The 16,848-nt window shown below is 43.3% G+C and overlaps 1 protein-coding gene across 3 annotated transcripts in view; it reads left to right on the forward strand.

Moving 5' to 3' along the window:
- The window catches only part of DOCK8 (dedicator of cytokinesis 8), a 246,704-nt gene that overhangs the window by 190,462 nt on the left and 39,394 nt on the right, over nt 1-16,848 (forward strand). For all 3 annotated transcript variants that reach the window (XM_066368042.1, XM_066368043.1, XM_066368044.1), the window contains 5 exons: nt 2,671-2,840; nt 8,285-8,430; nt 11,108-11,290; nt 11,665-11,794; nt 12,765-12,852. In XM_066368042.1, the coding sequence (XP_066224139.1) occupies nt 2,671-2,840; nt 8,285-8,430; nt 11,108-11,290; nt 11,665-11,794; nt 12,765-12,852 (717 nt within the window). The remainder of the gene's footprint in view (nt 1-2,670; nt 2,841-8,284; nt 8,431-11,107; nt 11,291-11,664; nt 11,795-12,764; nt 12,853-16,848) is intronic.

Raw genomic sequence — 16,848 nt, forward strand, 5'->3', positions numbered from 1 at the left:
AGGCCGGCGACATTGGTGTTTCAGATCCAGAACCCCAGCATTCGTGGTTGATGTGCTATTCACTCACTGCGCCACCACCCATCAGGCTAAAGCCTTTAACTTCTTATCAACTGGATCACTAGGGGCATGTGGCCATATCCAGCCTTGAAGTCAACGGACAGGGAGGGTAGTAGACCTCCCTCTCCTCTACTTCTCTCCCTGTACTCCATGAGCCCATATGGTCAGAAAAACACTGCCTGCCTGACTTGAGAGAAAGAGACAATCCCAAAATATTAGCTATCTGTACAACAATTCCTAAATGCCTCCACGGGGCAGACACAATTAAGTGTTAGAGAATATCAGAAACATATCCGTGCACAAAACAGACAAAATTCCCTGCCCCCACAGATCCCAAGATAATTAAGATTGGAAAATAATTTAGGTTCAACCCTTTTGGTGTTTAGATTAGACCCGAAGAAGTGAAGGAACCTGCCCAAAGTTGCATAGCAGGACCAGGCCTAGAGACAGAGTCTTCTGAGCTCCTCGCCAGCGCTCACTGCCCCACACCACACCATCTCCCCGCCTGCGGAACCTATTCCTATGACCTGTCAGTCTGTCTACCTCTGTTAAAGAAGTTTCTGGAACAAAGTATGCTGATTAATTGCAGTGTTTCTATATATGATAGATTTTTGTTTAACTGGAAGTTCTCAAATTCTCTCAAAGTGCTTATAATTTAATGACAAAAACAGGACCTTTCTGCATGAAACAATTATAGCAGCACACCCACCTTTGTGTGGCTGTAATATGTAATACGAAATATATCTTACATGTTTAGCCCTAAGTGAATGTCTTTCTCTCTCCTAGTAGACAGGGTGGGAAATCTCACATTCTTAGCTCTAAGTTCTTCCTCCTTCCAGAAATTCAAGTCCTGAGTATATCCTTAGCTAGCTTCATTTTCTAAAGCATCAATCTCATCTTCTCTCAACCCTAACGAAACACTTCTTAATTTTCTCAGTAGTAGAACTTTCTAAATATAACTAACATAAATTTCTACAGAAACACATTCTGATAAAGTGTTAAGAAGGAGGTTTAAGCATGAAGAAAACTGCCTTCACATATGCACTCTCTCTCACACATATACTTTTTTTTAGAGGGGGGAGAAGCAGGCAGGAAGCATCAACTCAGTAGTAGTTGCTTTCTGTATGTGCCTTGACCAGGCAAGCCCAGGGTTTCGAACCGGTGACCTCAGAGTTCCAGGTCAACATTTTATCCACTGCACCACCACAGGTCAGGCCATATACACTTTATCAGTTGTCCTTGAATAGCACTGATTTACATGATTTCTGAAAGTACCCTTATTATTCACATTAGCAATAGTTTCTGTTTTCCTTTTCCTTTTAGTCGGATGTCTCAGGAAACAACCCTTGATTCCTTATAAATTTACTGCTGTTATTTTACTAGCAACACACACCATACTTTTTCTACCCCCAAGAGGGTAACTAATTAAAAGTATCACTCTCTGTTGGCAACACAATAATCTCTGGTTTCTGAGTTGTCAATTACTCTCCTGTAAAGTCCTTATAAATAATATCAAAAACTTCACCAAGTGGGCTGAGATCTCAGAAAGATCCCATCCTTTAATAATACCTCTTCTTGATCCGGACTTCCTTTTGCTGCCAAGATTATTAATTGACTCACCAACACCTGCCCATCTGTGGTGCAAGAGCCAGGGAGACATATCTCAGTAGCTGGACCCCTGAGAGGAGGCACAGCTCCAGTTTCTAAAGGGTCTCCCTGAAACCCCCTTTATTTGGGGATGTCCACCGGTAGCCACACATCATGAAAACCATGGTGTTTTCAAGCATGTGGAAATTACCTGGCATCAGGTGCCAGCAGACTCAGTGTCTGGTGAGGACCCACCTCCTCGTGTATAGATGGCCGTCTTCTCTGTGCCCTTACAAGGCAGAGTTGGCAAGGGAGCTCGGCCCTCATTACCTAGTCCTCTCCTAAAGGCCCACACAGTCACTTTGGGGGTTAGGTTTCAGCATGTGAATTTGGGGGGACACAAATATTCAGTTCATAGTACCTTCATATCTAGTAGCATGGCTGTAATAAAAAGACTGATAACAACAAGTGTTGGCAAATGGAATATGGAAACCTCATGTACTCCTCCTAGGATTGTAAAATGGGGTAGCCACTGTTGAAAACAGTTTGACGTACCTCTAAAGGTTAAACATAGAGGTATGTATGATCCAGTAATTCTTCTCTGAGGTATATACCCAAGAGAAATTAAACTTATATACACACAAAAACTTATACACGAGTATTTATAGCAGCATTTATAATTCACAATAGTAAAAAAGTAGAAACAGTCCAAATGTCCATCAATGGATGAATGGATAAATAAAATGTGGTATATCCATAAATATTACTCAATGATAAACAGGAATGAAGTACGTGATGCTGCAACACGAAGAACTGTAAGACATGCTTACAGCAGACCCAGGACTAGAACCCAGGCAATCTGCCTCTGAGCTGTGCACACTTCTACCCAAGTTTTGTTTGATTTTCACATTGTCACTCCATTGTTTAAGAGAATTCTGGTTACTCCTTATGGCTTGAAGAGCATTTTGGTCAATCTCTCTTCATCATGACCTCTTTAACCTCTAGCGTTTTGTGTTGCCCCAACAGGATCAGCAGAGTGCAAAGGAAAGCTGTCAGTGCCGTTCACAGCCTGCTAAGTTCTCACGACCTGGACCCACGTTGTGTCAAACCAGAGGTGAAGGTCAAAATTGCTGCCCTTTACCTGCCTTTAGTTGGCATCATTTTGGATACTTTGCCGCAGCTCTATGACTTTACAGGTAACAATACCTCCTGTTTCCTTCTCTGGCTACGGGGGCCCTGCCAAATGCTCCGCTAGAATGAGGTTTCTGTCAATGAGCTTTAGTGCCGACATGCTTATGTGAACAGTCTCCGCACAGGTGCTCTTCAGGCTTCTCAAGGCCCCAACGCATTTTGTTTGTTTTGTTTTAAGGCACTTGGCCCTGTGTATGTTTATTTATTTGTAGTTATTTATTTGTTTGTACATTCATTCATAGATTCATTGGTCTGCTGATATATAATGAACTTTATAAACCACACATAACAAAGGATGAGATAATAACAGAATCACTCCCCTTGGAGACTACTATACTAGTCTAATAATACTAATTATTACTAGCCTTGAAATAAAGGTGTTCCTTATCTTTTCTTTTATGAATGCTTAGGCAAAAAAGCAGTCTCAAATGAACCTAAACAATTGTTCTATGCACAAACATACCATGGTGTCTTTCAGGACTAGGGAATTCTGACAGGGAGAGGAATTTTGCCTTTGGCACTCAGTGTCTTATGCTAAGGTTGGAAGTCAGGACCTGTCACATAGAAAGAGGGGAAAGGATAAATTGTCTCAAAGGGGTTTGTGCATATTGCAATGTGGGTTAGGGGATGTAGATGAACAACACTATCCTACACCTGAAAAGAGCAATCTCGTTACCTACCCTCCCCTGAAACACACACACACACACACACACACACACACACACACACACACACACACACACACACACGGGATTCTGACCACTTCAAAGTGGTTCTTGCTTTTCCCCCAACTCAAAGAGAGTTCTTAGACATGACTATGCCGCTCTCCTGACTGACGGAGGATGCTGGGGTCTGAGGCGTGCTTACGTGAGCCCGGCATCCTTGCAGGCAATCATCCTTGGAATCTTGGAATTATGCAAGTTTTTTGCTTTCTCTAAATGCTAAGTATCATGCATACTTAAATTATTTCTAAAACCATTATGGTGCTCATCATTTAGCTCATAAAGTGAGCAAAAAATGGGCGAGGAAATGACAGGAGCAAGCTTGGCGCCCAGGGGTAGGTGGGCTGCAGGGTGTGATGCTGCCTCTAGTTGAGCCTGACTGGGGCGCTGCTGGAGAACAGAGTCGTCTTCAAAATGGAAAGATGTAGTTCAGAACAGGGCATGTATCTTGCAGACTGTTTCTAGAATTTTGTGTAAAAATTTCTAGAAAGTTTCATTTAAAGTCCCATGACTGGTTTGTTTCCAAAGCAGAGAACCACTTTAGCACAGGCTCCAGAGATTTCTTGTTGATTAGAATTTCCAAATCAGTTACTTGGGATCAAAACTTTTTAGCACTTCGTCTTTGAACCTGTTAAATATTGGTAAGTTTTATACATGTGCATTAAACTTTATGGCCATGATGTAGCTGACAAGTAGGAAAACAGTAATAAGTATTGTTATTATTTTTTTTTTTTAGAAAAGAGAGAGAGAGAGAGAGAGAGAGAGAGAGAGAGTGGAAGGCAGAGAGAAAGAGAGAAAGAGAAGCATCAACTCATTCCACTTAGACGTGCCATTGATTGCTTCTCATATGTACCCTGACCAGGGCTAGAACTAGTGACCTAGGGGGTTGACCCAGCACCCTCAGGATCGAGCCTGCAACCCCAGGATGAAGGCAGGCACCTCTATGCTCCATGACTACGCTTTATCCACTGTGCCACTAGCCAGGGCAAAAGTATTCTATTGTTAATGTGATATAGTACATCTATTGTATATGTAATCTTTTTTTTAAGAAATTTCTTTATTAATTTCTTTTTTTTTATTTAACAGAGACAGAGAGAGAGTCAGAGAGAGGGATAGATAAGGACAGACAGACAGGAACAGACAGAGATGAGAAGCATCAATCATCAGTTTTTCGTTGCAACACCTTAGTTGTTCATTGATTGCTTTCTCATATGTGCCTTGACCACGGGCCTTCAGCAGACCAAGTAACCTCTTACTTAAACCAGTGACCTTGGGTCCAAGCTGGTGAGCCTTGCTCAAACCAGATGAGGCCGCGCTCAAGCTGGCTACCTCGGGGTCTCGAACCTGGGTCCTCCGCATCCCAGTCCGACACTCTATCCACTTCGCCACCGCCTGGTCAGGCTGTATATGTAATCTTTAGATTGATAAACTAATAAGAATATAGTCTTCAAAATAAGATACAACTGAATTCAAACTGCAGTCCATTTACTACTAAGTGAGACCTTTGAAGAGATCATCAACCTTTCAACAACTTCCCTGTCCTCAGATGTAAAACAAAAGCATTTTGTGCTGCAAATGTTTATATCCTTCCTTCTTTTTCCTGTAACTATGACCCTATCTGTATTTAGAGGAGGTAAGAAAGTGTTCTCAAATATTCCTATAATATTACCAGGGCTTGTATAATTTCCATGTGCCATTCCTTTTACCATTTGCTTAAAAACCCAATTGTCTTAAAACACAATAATGAATTATTATTTTTAAGAATTGAGTCCTTAAAAAAACTGAGTTCTACCTAACACAGTGAATGATAGAGTGTCAACCTGAGACACAGAGGACCTAGGTTTGAAACCCTGAGGTCACTGGCTTGAGTGCAGGCTCATCCAGCTTGAGCACGGGGTTCACCACCTTGAACACGGGGTCACCAGCTTGAGCATGGGATTATAGACATGACCCCATGGTCACTGGCTTGAGCCCAAAGTTTGCTGGCTTGAGCAAGGGGTCACTCAGTCTGCTGGAGCCCCCCAATCAAGGCACATATGAGAAAGCAGTCAGTGAACAACTAAGGAGACTAAGGTACCACAATGAAGAATTGATGCTTCTCATCTCTCTCCCTTTCTGCCTGTCTGTCCCTGTCTATCACTCTCTCTTTCTCTCTGTCTCTCTGTCTCTCATGCACATGCAAAAAAAAAAAAAAAACAACAAAAAGACTGAGTTCTGGTTTTTTTTCTTTTTTTTTTACTTTTTATTTTTTTATTAACTTAGAGGTGAGGAGGCAGAAAGTCAGACTACTGCATGTATCCTAACCAGGATCCACCTGGCACACCCCATACAGGGCAGTGCCCTGTCCATCCGGGGCTGCTGCTATGTTGCTCAGCAACCAAGTTATTTCAGCACCTGAGGTGAGGCCATGGAGCCATCCTCAGCATCCAGGGCCAAATTGCTTGAATCATTCGAGCCATGACTACAGGAGGGAGGGAGAGAGAGAGAGAGAGAAGGAGAAGAGGAGGGGTGGAGAGGCAAATAATCACTTCGCCTTTGTGCCCTGACCAGGAATCAAACCTGGGACTTCCACGTGCAGGGCTAACCCTCTACCACTGAGCCAACAGCTGGGGCCTGAGTTCTGTCTTAAAATTTTCAGCAGATGAAAATACTGCCCACACTCTACTTTTTCTCAAAAACTGAAGGTCCAAATACTGGTAATGTTGACAGGTCTAATAAAATATTAGTTTTTAATTGATCAATCCATTGCAAGTGTTTTAACACACCATTCTAAGAACTTTCTAAATACTTCCTATATGTGTGATTGGTAGTGTTCTTAAAAACCAACCTTTTGCCCTGACTGGCTCAGTGGTAGAGCATTAGCCCTGCATGTGGAAGTCCCAGGTTTGATTCAAGGTCAAGGCACACAGGAGAAGTAACCATCTGCTTCTCCCCTCCTCCCTTCTCTCTCTTCTCCTTCTGCAGCCATGGCTCAAATGAGCAAGTTAGCCTCAGGTGCTAAGGATGGCTCTATGGCCTCACCTCAGCTGCTAAAATAGCTCAGTTGCCAAGCGGCAGAGCAGCGGCCCCAGATGGACAGAACATCAGCCCCAGACAGAGGGTTCCGGGTGGATCCCAGTCGGGGCACATGCAGGAGTTTGTCTCTCTGCCTCCTGCCTCTCACTTGATTAAAAACAAAAACAAAAAACCCTTTAAACCTTTTTTGTTTGTATATATCTAGACCAATGTATAAATATAGATATGTCCATATGACATAGATATAATAAATTAATATTTATTTCAAACATTTAAAATTTAATAAAGTATCCCTGAATTTTTTATAATAGCTTGTTATTCTATACTTATTTAATCTTGTATTTATAGGCTCCTTTATATTTAGTCATTATTTAAAATATATGAATAAATTTTTTAAATATTTTGTCATGGAAGATTGTTATTAAAGTTTTGAAAATTTTTTCACAATTAGAAAAATTAATTTCTAGCCTAATATTGTACTGGACATTTTGTCTTTTTTATTAGTCTGCCTGCTTTTCCCTGTAGATGGTAGCAGATAAATAATGCTGAACATAAGGTTTTAAATTACTGTTCTGACTTTAGTGACTGATAGGATCAGTTACACGTTGGGCGTTGGGTGTTGGGTAGAAGATATAGGAAATCACCATCTTTGACTTGACATTACCACAAACTCTTTTAAAGATTTAAATATTTAGAGCAATTTTTAGTTTACCACAAAATCGAGGGGAGGGTACCAAGCTTTCCCATATGCCTCCTGCATCCATACATGCAGAGCCTCCCTCATGGGGAGGGTACCGAGCTTTCCCATATGCCTCCTGCATCCATACATGCAGAGCCTCCCTCATGGGGAGGGTACCGAGCTTTCCCATATACCTCCTGCATCCATACATGCAGAGCCTCCCTCATGGGGAGGGTACCGAGCTTTCCCATATACCTCCTGCATCCATACATGCAGAGCCTCCTTCATGGGGAGGGTACCGAGCTTTCCCATATGCCTCCTGCATCCATACATGCAGAGCCTCCCTCATGGGGAGGGTACCGAGCTTTCCCATATACCTCCTGCATCCATACATGCAGAGCCTCCCTCATGAGCACCATTTCCCATCGGAACGGTACATTTCTTACAATTGACAAATTATACTGACACATCATTACCACCCAAAGTCCATAGCTTACATTAGGGTTCGCTCTTGATGTTGTGCATTCTCAGGGCTTGGACAAATATATAATATATAATATATATGCATTACTATCGTATCATGAGGAGCTTCTCTGCCCTAAAACTCCTCTGTGCTCTGCCTATTCATCCCATCCTTCCCCCTATCCCCTGGCAACTGAACTTTTTACTGTCTCCATAGTTTTGCATTTTCCAGAATATTATATAGTTAGAATCATATAGTATGTAGTCTTTTCAAATTAGCCTTATTCACTTAGCAGTATGCATTTAAGATTTCTTCTTACCTTTTCATGGCATGGTAGCTCATTTCTTCTTAGCACTGAATAATATATCATTATCTGGATGTACCATAGATTTTTCATCTATTCACCCACTTAAAGGACATCTTGGTTGCTTTCAAGTTTTGGTAATTATTAATGAAGCTGCTATAAGCATGTGCCTGCAGGTTTTTATGTGGACATAAGTTTTCAGCTCCTTTGGGTAAATACCAAGGACCATGATTGCACTGACAGGACTAATGATGTTTGAATTGCAGCTGCAGATGCCCGGAGTGGAAAAAATCGCACCAATGGTTCAGATGAAGAACAAGAAGGACCCAGTTCAATTAACCAGAATGTGGCACTGGCCATAGCTGGGAATCATTTTAATTTGAAGACAAATGGAGCACTGCTGTCTTCCTTGGTATGTTGCACATTTCTTGAACTTATTTTTTATTTTGTGTCTTTCCCCATCTTCTTTTCTTTTTTTAAGTGAGAGTAGGGGAGGTACAGAGACAGACTCCCACATGCACCCCAATTGGGATCCACCTAAGAACACCCATCTGGGGCCATGTTTGCAACTGAGCTTCTCTTAACTCTGGAGGCAGAGGCTCCATGGAGCCGTCCGCAGTGCCCAGGCCACTGCGCTCAAACCAATCAAGTCATGGCTGCGGAAGGCGAAGAGAGAGAGAGAAAGAGAGAGAAGGAGGAGGGGGTGGGGTGGAGAAGCAGATAGTCCCTACTCCTAAGGGCCCTGACTGGGAATCAAACCCGGCATTTCTACATGCTGTGTTGACGCTCTACCACTGAGCCAACTGGCCAGGGCCTTTTTCCTGTCTTCTGATGGGCTCTTTCTTTTGTTTTTTTTTTTATTTTTTATTTTTATTTATATATATATATTTTTTCGTGAGAGAGAGAGAGAGAGACAATGAGGAAGGGAGAGAGATGAGAAGCATCAACTCATAGTTGCATCACTATAGTTATTCATTGATTGCTTCTCATATGTGCCTTGACCAGGGGTTGTGCAGTGGAGGCTCAAGCCAAGCCAGTGACCCCTTGCTCAAGCCAGCTACCTTGGGCTCAAGCCAGTGCCCTATGGGCTTAAGTAAGTGACCATGGGATCATTTTGATGATCTCACGCTCAAGCCAGTGACGCCACACTAATGTTAGCAAGCCATCTCTCAAGCTAGTAAGCCCGTCCTTAAGCCAGTGACCTCAGGATTTCAAAGCTAGGACCTCAATGTCTCAGATTGATGCTCTAGCCACTGAGCAACCACTAGTCAGGCTGGGCTCATTCTTATATTTACCTACCAGAGTACACCACAGAGTAAGTAGTGAGATTTCTGCCTGATTGCTCGATGCTGGAAGGAGTCATGTGAGGCTGGCAGCTGTGGAGGGAAACAGTGCAGATGAGGCTACACACAGTCAGACAGGGCGCGGGCCACAGCAAGGGAATCACAAATCGAATTCAGTCAGTCTCAGTGGTTCCAAGTTTAAGGCTCAGAAAACCAGGAAAGAGATGAACTTGTGAAATATGAGATGATTGCAGAGGATCAAACCAAGGTTTTCTGAGGTGAGAGACTTGAGCTATGTTTATTCTGTGTATTTACAATTCACACTATGTCTTCCTCCAAAAAAAGATTAAAGGTCACCCAGTAGAGCACTTTTAAGCAAAGACTTCAGCTTTGCTAGGTTCCCAGAGAACCTAAGCAGAGTTATTTGACTCTGTCCTTAAGCATAGACTTGAAGAGAGGCTCCTCCTGGAATAAAACTGCTGATTCACTTGAGGTGTGCTCTCTCTGTTCCTTGATGAGCTCTGACTATCCCTTTGTCAAGTCGACTCTGTATCCTTCAGCTAATTTAACTGAGCATGTCAGTGTAGAGTGTATCTGCATAGGACCCAACTCAGTTCTCTCCTGAGAAGGCAGCGTCTAGACTTAAGTCGTCTCTGCTGGATGACCTTCTTCTTTTCCCTCCAGCGTTTAATCACTCCCCCTGCCCCCATCCCCAGGGTTGGAGGTCAGGGAGGTAAGAAAGAGAAAAGACATTTGAGAGTTGACATCACTCATCCTATGGTTTGACAAATATTGTTTTATAACCTCCTCCACCTTTCTAATACCCATCTTAGCAAAGTTCGCTGATTGAGCTGGTATGCCTTTTATATACAATGTTACTTGAGCTAAGGGCAAATGGGCAAATGCCCAAAGCTCATCTATTAGAAGATATTCCCGGTGAAGTTATATCTAAAGACTACATATCTTCTCATCTCCATACTCAAAAACTAAAGTTAAAGTGACTTCATAAGCCCCATAATTCCCATCCAAAACCAAACATTTCCCTCACATGCTCACAAATACCTCATTGCAAATTCCTCACTGCATTCCATTAGATATTAGCAATGTCACATGAGCCAAGGGTGCAGCCACATATTGTTCTTTGTGTTGATCTGAAGAGTAACAGAAAGTGTGCTCAGCACTCTAAAATGAACTCCTGTGGCCAATGCACTAAAGCAAATAGCCTCCATCTCCACACCCACACACCCAGGAAAACAGAAATTGTAGTTAAAGTCATATTACAGAGGATTCCTAAATTATTGATTTGATTAATTTGTTGAGCATATAATACTTTTTAGACTCTGTGACCAAAAAAAAAAAAGCTAAATTTTGAACTGTTAGAGTATTTCTGGAACTTAATCAGGCAAGTTCTCTCTAAAACTTCCCTTTTAAGTGTCTAGTGTCCAGATTGAAGGAGAAATACTTGGTGATCTTAGCAGCCTAGGAGACCCTTGTTATCGCTGAGACTGAGGGAGGGGTCGTCAAGGTCCCAGGCAGACCACCAGACCACAGTGCTCCTGAGACAGAGTGCCCCAAGTTACGTGGCTAAAAGCCTGGCTCACATGCTGCCCCAGGTGAGCCCCTTGGCCAAGGAGCCCAGCTCAGAGAACAGTTTCCCCTGCCCGAGAAAGCAGAGTTCTTGGAGACAGACCTCAGCCAAGGTAGAAGTACAGCTGTGTTCTAAGAGGTTAACATCCTTTAAAACTTTCCATGTTTTTGCTGCTCACCTTTTCCCCTGCATTTGTCTCCTCCTCTGCCTGCTTCCAGCCCTACAAGCAGTACAACATGCTGAGTGCCGACACAACCCGGAACCTCATGATTTGCTTCCTCTGGATCATGAAAAATGCAGATCAGAGCCTCATTCGGAAGTGGATTGCTGACCTGCCTTCGATGCAACTCAACAGGATTTTAGATCTCCTTTTCATCTGTGTCTCGTGTTTTGAGTACAAGGTAGGTGTGGGGTGGATCAGTTTTAGACTTGCTCTCATCTCCCAAGTTCTATCCTGTCTTGTCACTGTTCCCTCTTGTTTGGACAATGGAGGCATCAGTAATTATTTTTATTTCTGAATTAAAACCCGTAACCTATTTGTATATCCATAACCTATCTGGATATGCTAACTCCACAGGAAAAGGATCCCTGCCTTACGCAGAGAGAACCCTACTCCTGTTAACAGGATTTTAGCCATGGGGTCCCCCAGAACAGTGTCTCTGTGTAACACTATCCAGACTATCTCATGTCACCTTGTAGTGTTTTGTTTTGAGGGTTTTCCCCATGGACACAGATTTTACCAAATTAAATGTCCTTCTGCCTCTGACTTGTCCAGGGAAAGCCGAGTTCTGACAAAGTGAGCACCCAAGTCCTGCAGAAGTCGAGAGATGTCAAAGCCAGGCTGGAAGAGGCCTTGCTGCGTGGAGAAGGGGCTCGGGGGGAGATGATTCGGCGCCGGGGTCCAGGTGTGTGGGACCACCTTCTCTGCTTTCTGTCAGAGTTCTGCACCTTCTATGGGAAATAATGGCCGTCCAACCTGAGTAGACATCATTACTTTCTTAAGACGTTATGGTAACAGAGACAGCGGGTTCTGGGATTCTATGCCTGATATGTGTAAAGTTGCCCAGTATCTCTAAGAGAAAGCTCCTTTCCTGAGATCACAAGAACCCCAAAAATGTACCCAAATGGCATCTTCTGTTTAAAACTCATCGGTGGTAAAAGATCACATCCAAGAACATGAGTCATAGTAGGAGACAAACGGTGTCTCTCTCAAGGCTGAGGCCTCTCCATGGGTTATTTGACTTGTCTACCTGGAGCATAGTCAACACACTGGATAGCTCTGGTTCCAGAATCATCTCCCCAGGTCATTCAGGGCACTGCTAGAATGGAACAGATCTCCCCAGTGGTCTCAGAGTGTGCCAGTCCTCCAAAGAGCTACCATAACAGGAATGATCCCAGAGAGGCTGAGCTCATCACTGTAGAACTGTGTGACGTGCCCTGGCAACCCGCAGTCTTATTTACTGAGCTCAGAGTAGAGCAGAGTGACAGGGCACCCAATGCAATGGGACTCAAAAGTCAAGAACTTAAAGGAGCTCAGCTTTTTCAGGGGTGGTTGGGCACCTTCATTTGACACTCGCCCTGTCCTTTCAACAACTCAGTGAGAAACACCAGAGTTCTGCTGGAACCTTGTGTTCATGAGAAACATGCTCACTGACACTCTAGAAAGGCAGGGGTTCTTCTGAAGCTCTAGTTTATCCATCAGAGAGTAAGCAAGCCCAGACACGGACATGGGCTTTGTCTCCTACCAGCTTCCAGTGTGGATTTTAATGAGAGAAGTGGTACTGAGGCCTCTTCGTTGACCCTGTTCCAGAACTTCTGGTATCTTGGAGGGTTTCATGCTAATCAAATTCCTATCATGCATTTCTTAACTCCTAGGGAATGACCGATTTTCATGCCTAAGTGATAATTTGAGATGGAAGAAGGAGCAGACACATTGGCGGCAAGCTAATGAGAAGCTAGATAAGTGAGTCACTCAGCAACTTTGTGCTACTTTTACCTAAAGTTCCAAACTGTCTTTCCCAGGCTACTTCTATTACTACATCCTTCCAAGGGTAAGAAAATAAATCATAATGATCTGTGTGAATTGAGTTCATCCAGGGACTCGGTATAATCAAAGGTATAAGGAGTTATGATTTCCAGCTCTTAAACAATGTTAATCACATTGATAAACATCTAAAGAAAACAAATATATAGCAATCTCAGATAACTTAACAAAAGCTGGAAGATGAGGACAGCACAGGATACCCAAGACCACATAATTTTAATTTATATTTTCTGTCCAGAAATGTGCACAAAAATGTCTATGCAGGGATATTTATATTAGCATTACATAAAATTATTTTAAAAATTGGAAACATTCTAAAAGCTCAAGAATAGGGGGAAAGACCCTGGCCCGATTGTTCAATAGATAGAGTGTCGTCCTGGTGCACCAATGTCACAGGTTCGATCCTTGGTCAGGGCACATACGAGAAGCAACCAATGAGTGCACAACTAAATGGAACAACTGGAGTGGCGAGTTGATACTTCTCTCTCTCTCTCTCTCTCCTCTCCCTTTCTCTCTCTCTCTCTCTCTCTCTCCTCTCTCTCAAATCAATAAAAAAATTTTTTTAAAGAATTGGGGAAAATGTAAGAAAATATTAGATTGACATTAAACTATATTGAAATCATTTTAATGACATGGGAAATGCGTATGATATAGTTAAGTAAAGAAAAGCAGGATTGACACTTAATTTTAGAGTAAAATATACATATTAAATCTAACTACGTGTAGTCAATACATTTTAAAAACACTCAAAGGAGCCTGACAAGGTGGTGGGTGGCACTGTGGATAGAGCGTTGACCTAGGACGCTGAGGACCCAGGTTTAAAACCCCGAGGTTTCTAGCTTGAGCGTGGGCTCATTCATCTTGAGCAAAGGCTCACCAGCTTGAGTGAGGGGTTGCTGGCTTGAAAGTAGGATCAGAGACATGGTCCCATGGTCGCTGGCTTGAGCAACGGGTCACTGGCTTGCCTGGAGTTCCCCCAGTCAAGGTACATATGAGAAGCAATCAGTGAACAACAAAAGTGCTACAACTACGAGTTGATGCTTCTCGTCTCTGTCCCTTCCTATCTCTCTTTCTCTCAAAAAAGAAAAATACTGGAAGGAAATTTACCAAAATACTAAAAGTGGTTTTCTTTTTGAAGTAATTAATGTTTTCTTCTTTATGCTTTGCTATATTTCCTACAATTGATGCATTATGATATATATTATCATAAAAAATTATGAAGAAATGAAAGAAGAAAGATTTTTCTTGGATTGCAGTAATCTGAATATATGAGGGCATAAAACTAAGTATGTTAAATATATAGCACATATCTGCTATTCCTATTAGTAGCAGGTAACCTACTAAATCCCAGAGTTCACTGAGCAAAACGTTGCGCAGCTGAAAGTACCCCTCACCACATACTTGACAAGGCACAGGATGGGTGTCCCCAAGGTGTGTAAAGCATCCATCACAAGGGAGTGGAGGGTGGGGCAGACTTGATTAGCAATGTTATTTTATAAGTTAATATAGGTTACTATCTTTGTTGTTGCCATAAGAATGCATCATTCTGGTCCACTTATAGGACTTTTGGGGACCTAATTTATTTTAAAACATTAAAAAGATAAACACATTTTTATTAATAGATGGTAGTTGGAAAGCCCAGTTATTGATCTTACTAATAACATGTATTTGCTTTAGGTAGTATTTTATTCTTGCTCTATTTCCCCTAAAATGATTTATAAGATATTTGGTTCTGAGAGTCCTCAAGTTCTAGTTTAGGCAATGAATAATAACAAAACAAAACAATAAAGAAAGTTTTTTAAAATATGCATGCAGCAGGTGATACAGAACAGCATAGGTGGGTAGGGTATCTGCTCCACGGGATTAAAAGAAGAGCCTATCAGGAATGTTTGCTTGGGCTGTGTAACCTGATGTTTTGGGAAACCTCTCCCTTTTATCTTGCAGAAACAACACCATATTGAGCCTTTCGTGCAAGGCCTTCCAGTTCTCTCTAGATCAGTTCTCAGTCCTGAGCTACCCGGTGGGCTACTCACTGTCAGAGCTAACGGAGGGGTGTCTTTTTCTCTTTTCTTTTCTTTTTCTTACTCTCTCTCTCTCTCTCTTTTTAAATGATAGTAAAATTGAGTTGCTCAATTTAGAAAATTATTTTGGAAAACTTCTTGTTCCATTTGCACCATTTTCTTTCATAGCACTTTTCAGTTATTTGGGCTCTGTTCCTTTTAGAACAGTCATTTTCAACCTAAGCTGTATGTCAGAACCACCAGAAGCTTTGAAAGCTTCCGGTGCCCACACGGAAGTTAATTTGGATTCTCCAGCGGTGGGACCCAGAAGTCAGTATTTGGTAAAACTCCCCAGGGGATTCTGTTGTGCAGTCAAATTTGAGAACCACTATTTTAAAGAAATAGTTAGTAGGCTTTTTAAAAACCAAATAGTGGTGGTGATGGTTGCACCACAATATGAATGTACTTAATACTGCCAATCTGTGTACTTAAAAATGGTTAAGATGGCAAATTTTGTTATGTATATTTTACCACAATAAAAAATATTTGATAAAATAACAAATTAGCACACTCTAGACCTGCACTGTCCAATATAGTAGACACAGTAGTAGTGAATGGGAAAAGTACACACCAAATTTTGAAGACTCGACTCGGTACAAATAAAAGAATGTCAAATATCTCAATAGTAAAATTTATTTGGATTTTGAAAACTTAGTACAAACAAAAGGATGTAAACTGTCTCATCAGTAATTTTTATAATGATTACACATTAGCAATTTTTTATCTTTTTAGTTAAATAAAATATATTTATATTGCCATTAATTTCACCTATTTCATTTTGCTTTTTCAGTGTGGCTACTGCAAAATAGAAAATGACATATTTGCTCCCCATTATGTTTCCATTGGATAGCGTTGCTCTAAATCTAAAGCTATCAGTAAATTAATTTAAAAAGTACCTTTTATATTTGACTTATTTTACATAAATATTATCACTTAGAGAATGAGAAAAAATGTAGAGCAGCTTGAAATCAAAGAACCTACGTTTCCTAAGCGTGAAAACATGTAAAACAAAGGGAACTGTTTCCTCGGAGGTCTCGGAGGTCTCTGTGCCCGTGAGCAAGGGCACACTGCCCCTGCTGCTGGGCGAGGGGGCTCGGGAGTGAGCGAGGGCACCGCCCCCACTGCTGGGCGAGGGGGCTCGGGAGTGAGCGAGGGCACTGTCCCCGCTGCTGGCTGAGGGGGCTCAGGAGTGAGCGAGGGCACCGCCCCCGCTGCTGGGCGAGGGGGCTCGGGAGTGAGCTGTACCCGCTGCTGGCTGAGGGGGCTCAGGAGTGAGCGAGGGCACCGCCCCCGCTGCTGGGCTCGGGGGCTCGGGAGGGAGCGAGGGCACCGTCCCCACTGCTGGGCGAGGGGGCTCGGGAGGGAGCGAGGGCACCGTCCCCACTGCTGGGCGAGGGGGCTCGGGAGGGAGCGAGGGCACCGTCCCCACTGCTGGGCGAGGGGGCTCGGGAGGGAGCGAGGGCACCGTCCCCACTGCTGGGCGAGGGGGCTCGGGAGGGAGCGAGGGCACCGTCCCCACTGCTGGGCGAGGGGGCTCGGGAGTGAGCGAGGGCACCGCCCCCGCTGCTGGGCGAGGGGGCTCGGGAGTGAGCGAGGGCACCGCCCCCGCTGCTGGGCAAGGGTGCTCAGGAGTGAGAGAGGGCACCGCCCCCGCTGCTGGGCGAGGGGGCTCAGGAGTGAGAGAGGGCACCGCCCCCGCTGCTGGGGGGGGCACCGCCCCCGCTGCTGGGCGAGGGGGCTCAGGAGTGAGCGAGGGCACCGCCCCCCGCTGCTGGGTGAGGGGATTCAGGAGCCGCTGGCAATCCGGGCCCAAGACTTTTGAGCTCACATCATGACACCCCAGGCCCTGTGCTAA

Source organism: Saccopteryx leptura, chromosome 2 (assembly GCF_036850995.1).
Source record: "Saccopteryx leptura isolate mSacLep1 chromosome 2, mSacLep1_pri_phased_curated, whole genome shotgun sequence".
NCBI lineage: Eukaryota > Metazoa > Chordata > Mammalia > Chiroptera > Emballonuridae > Saccopteryx > Saccopteryx leptura.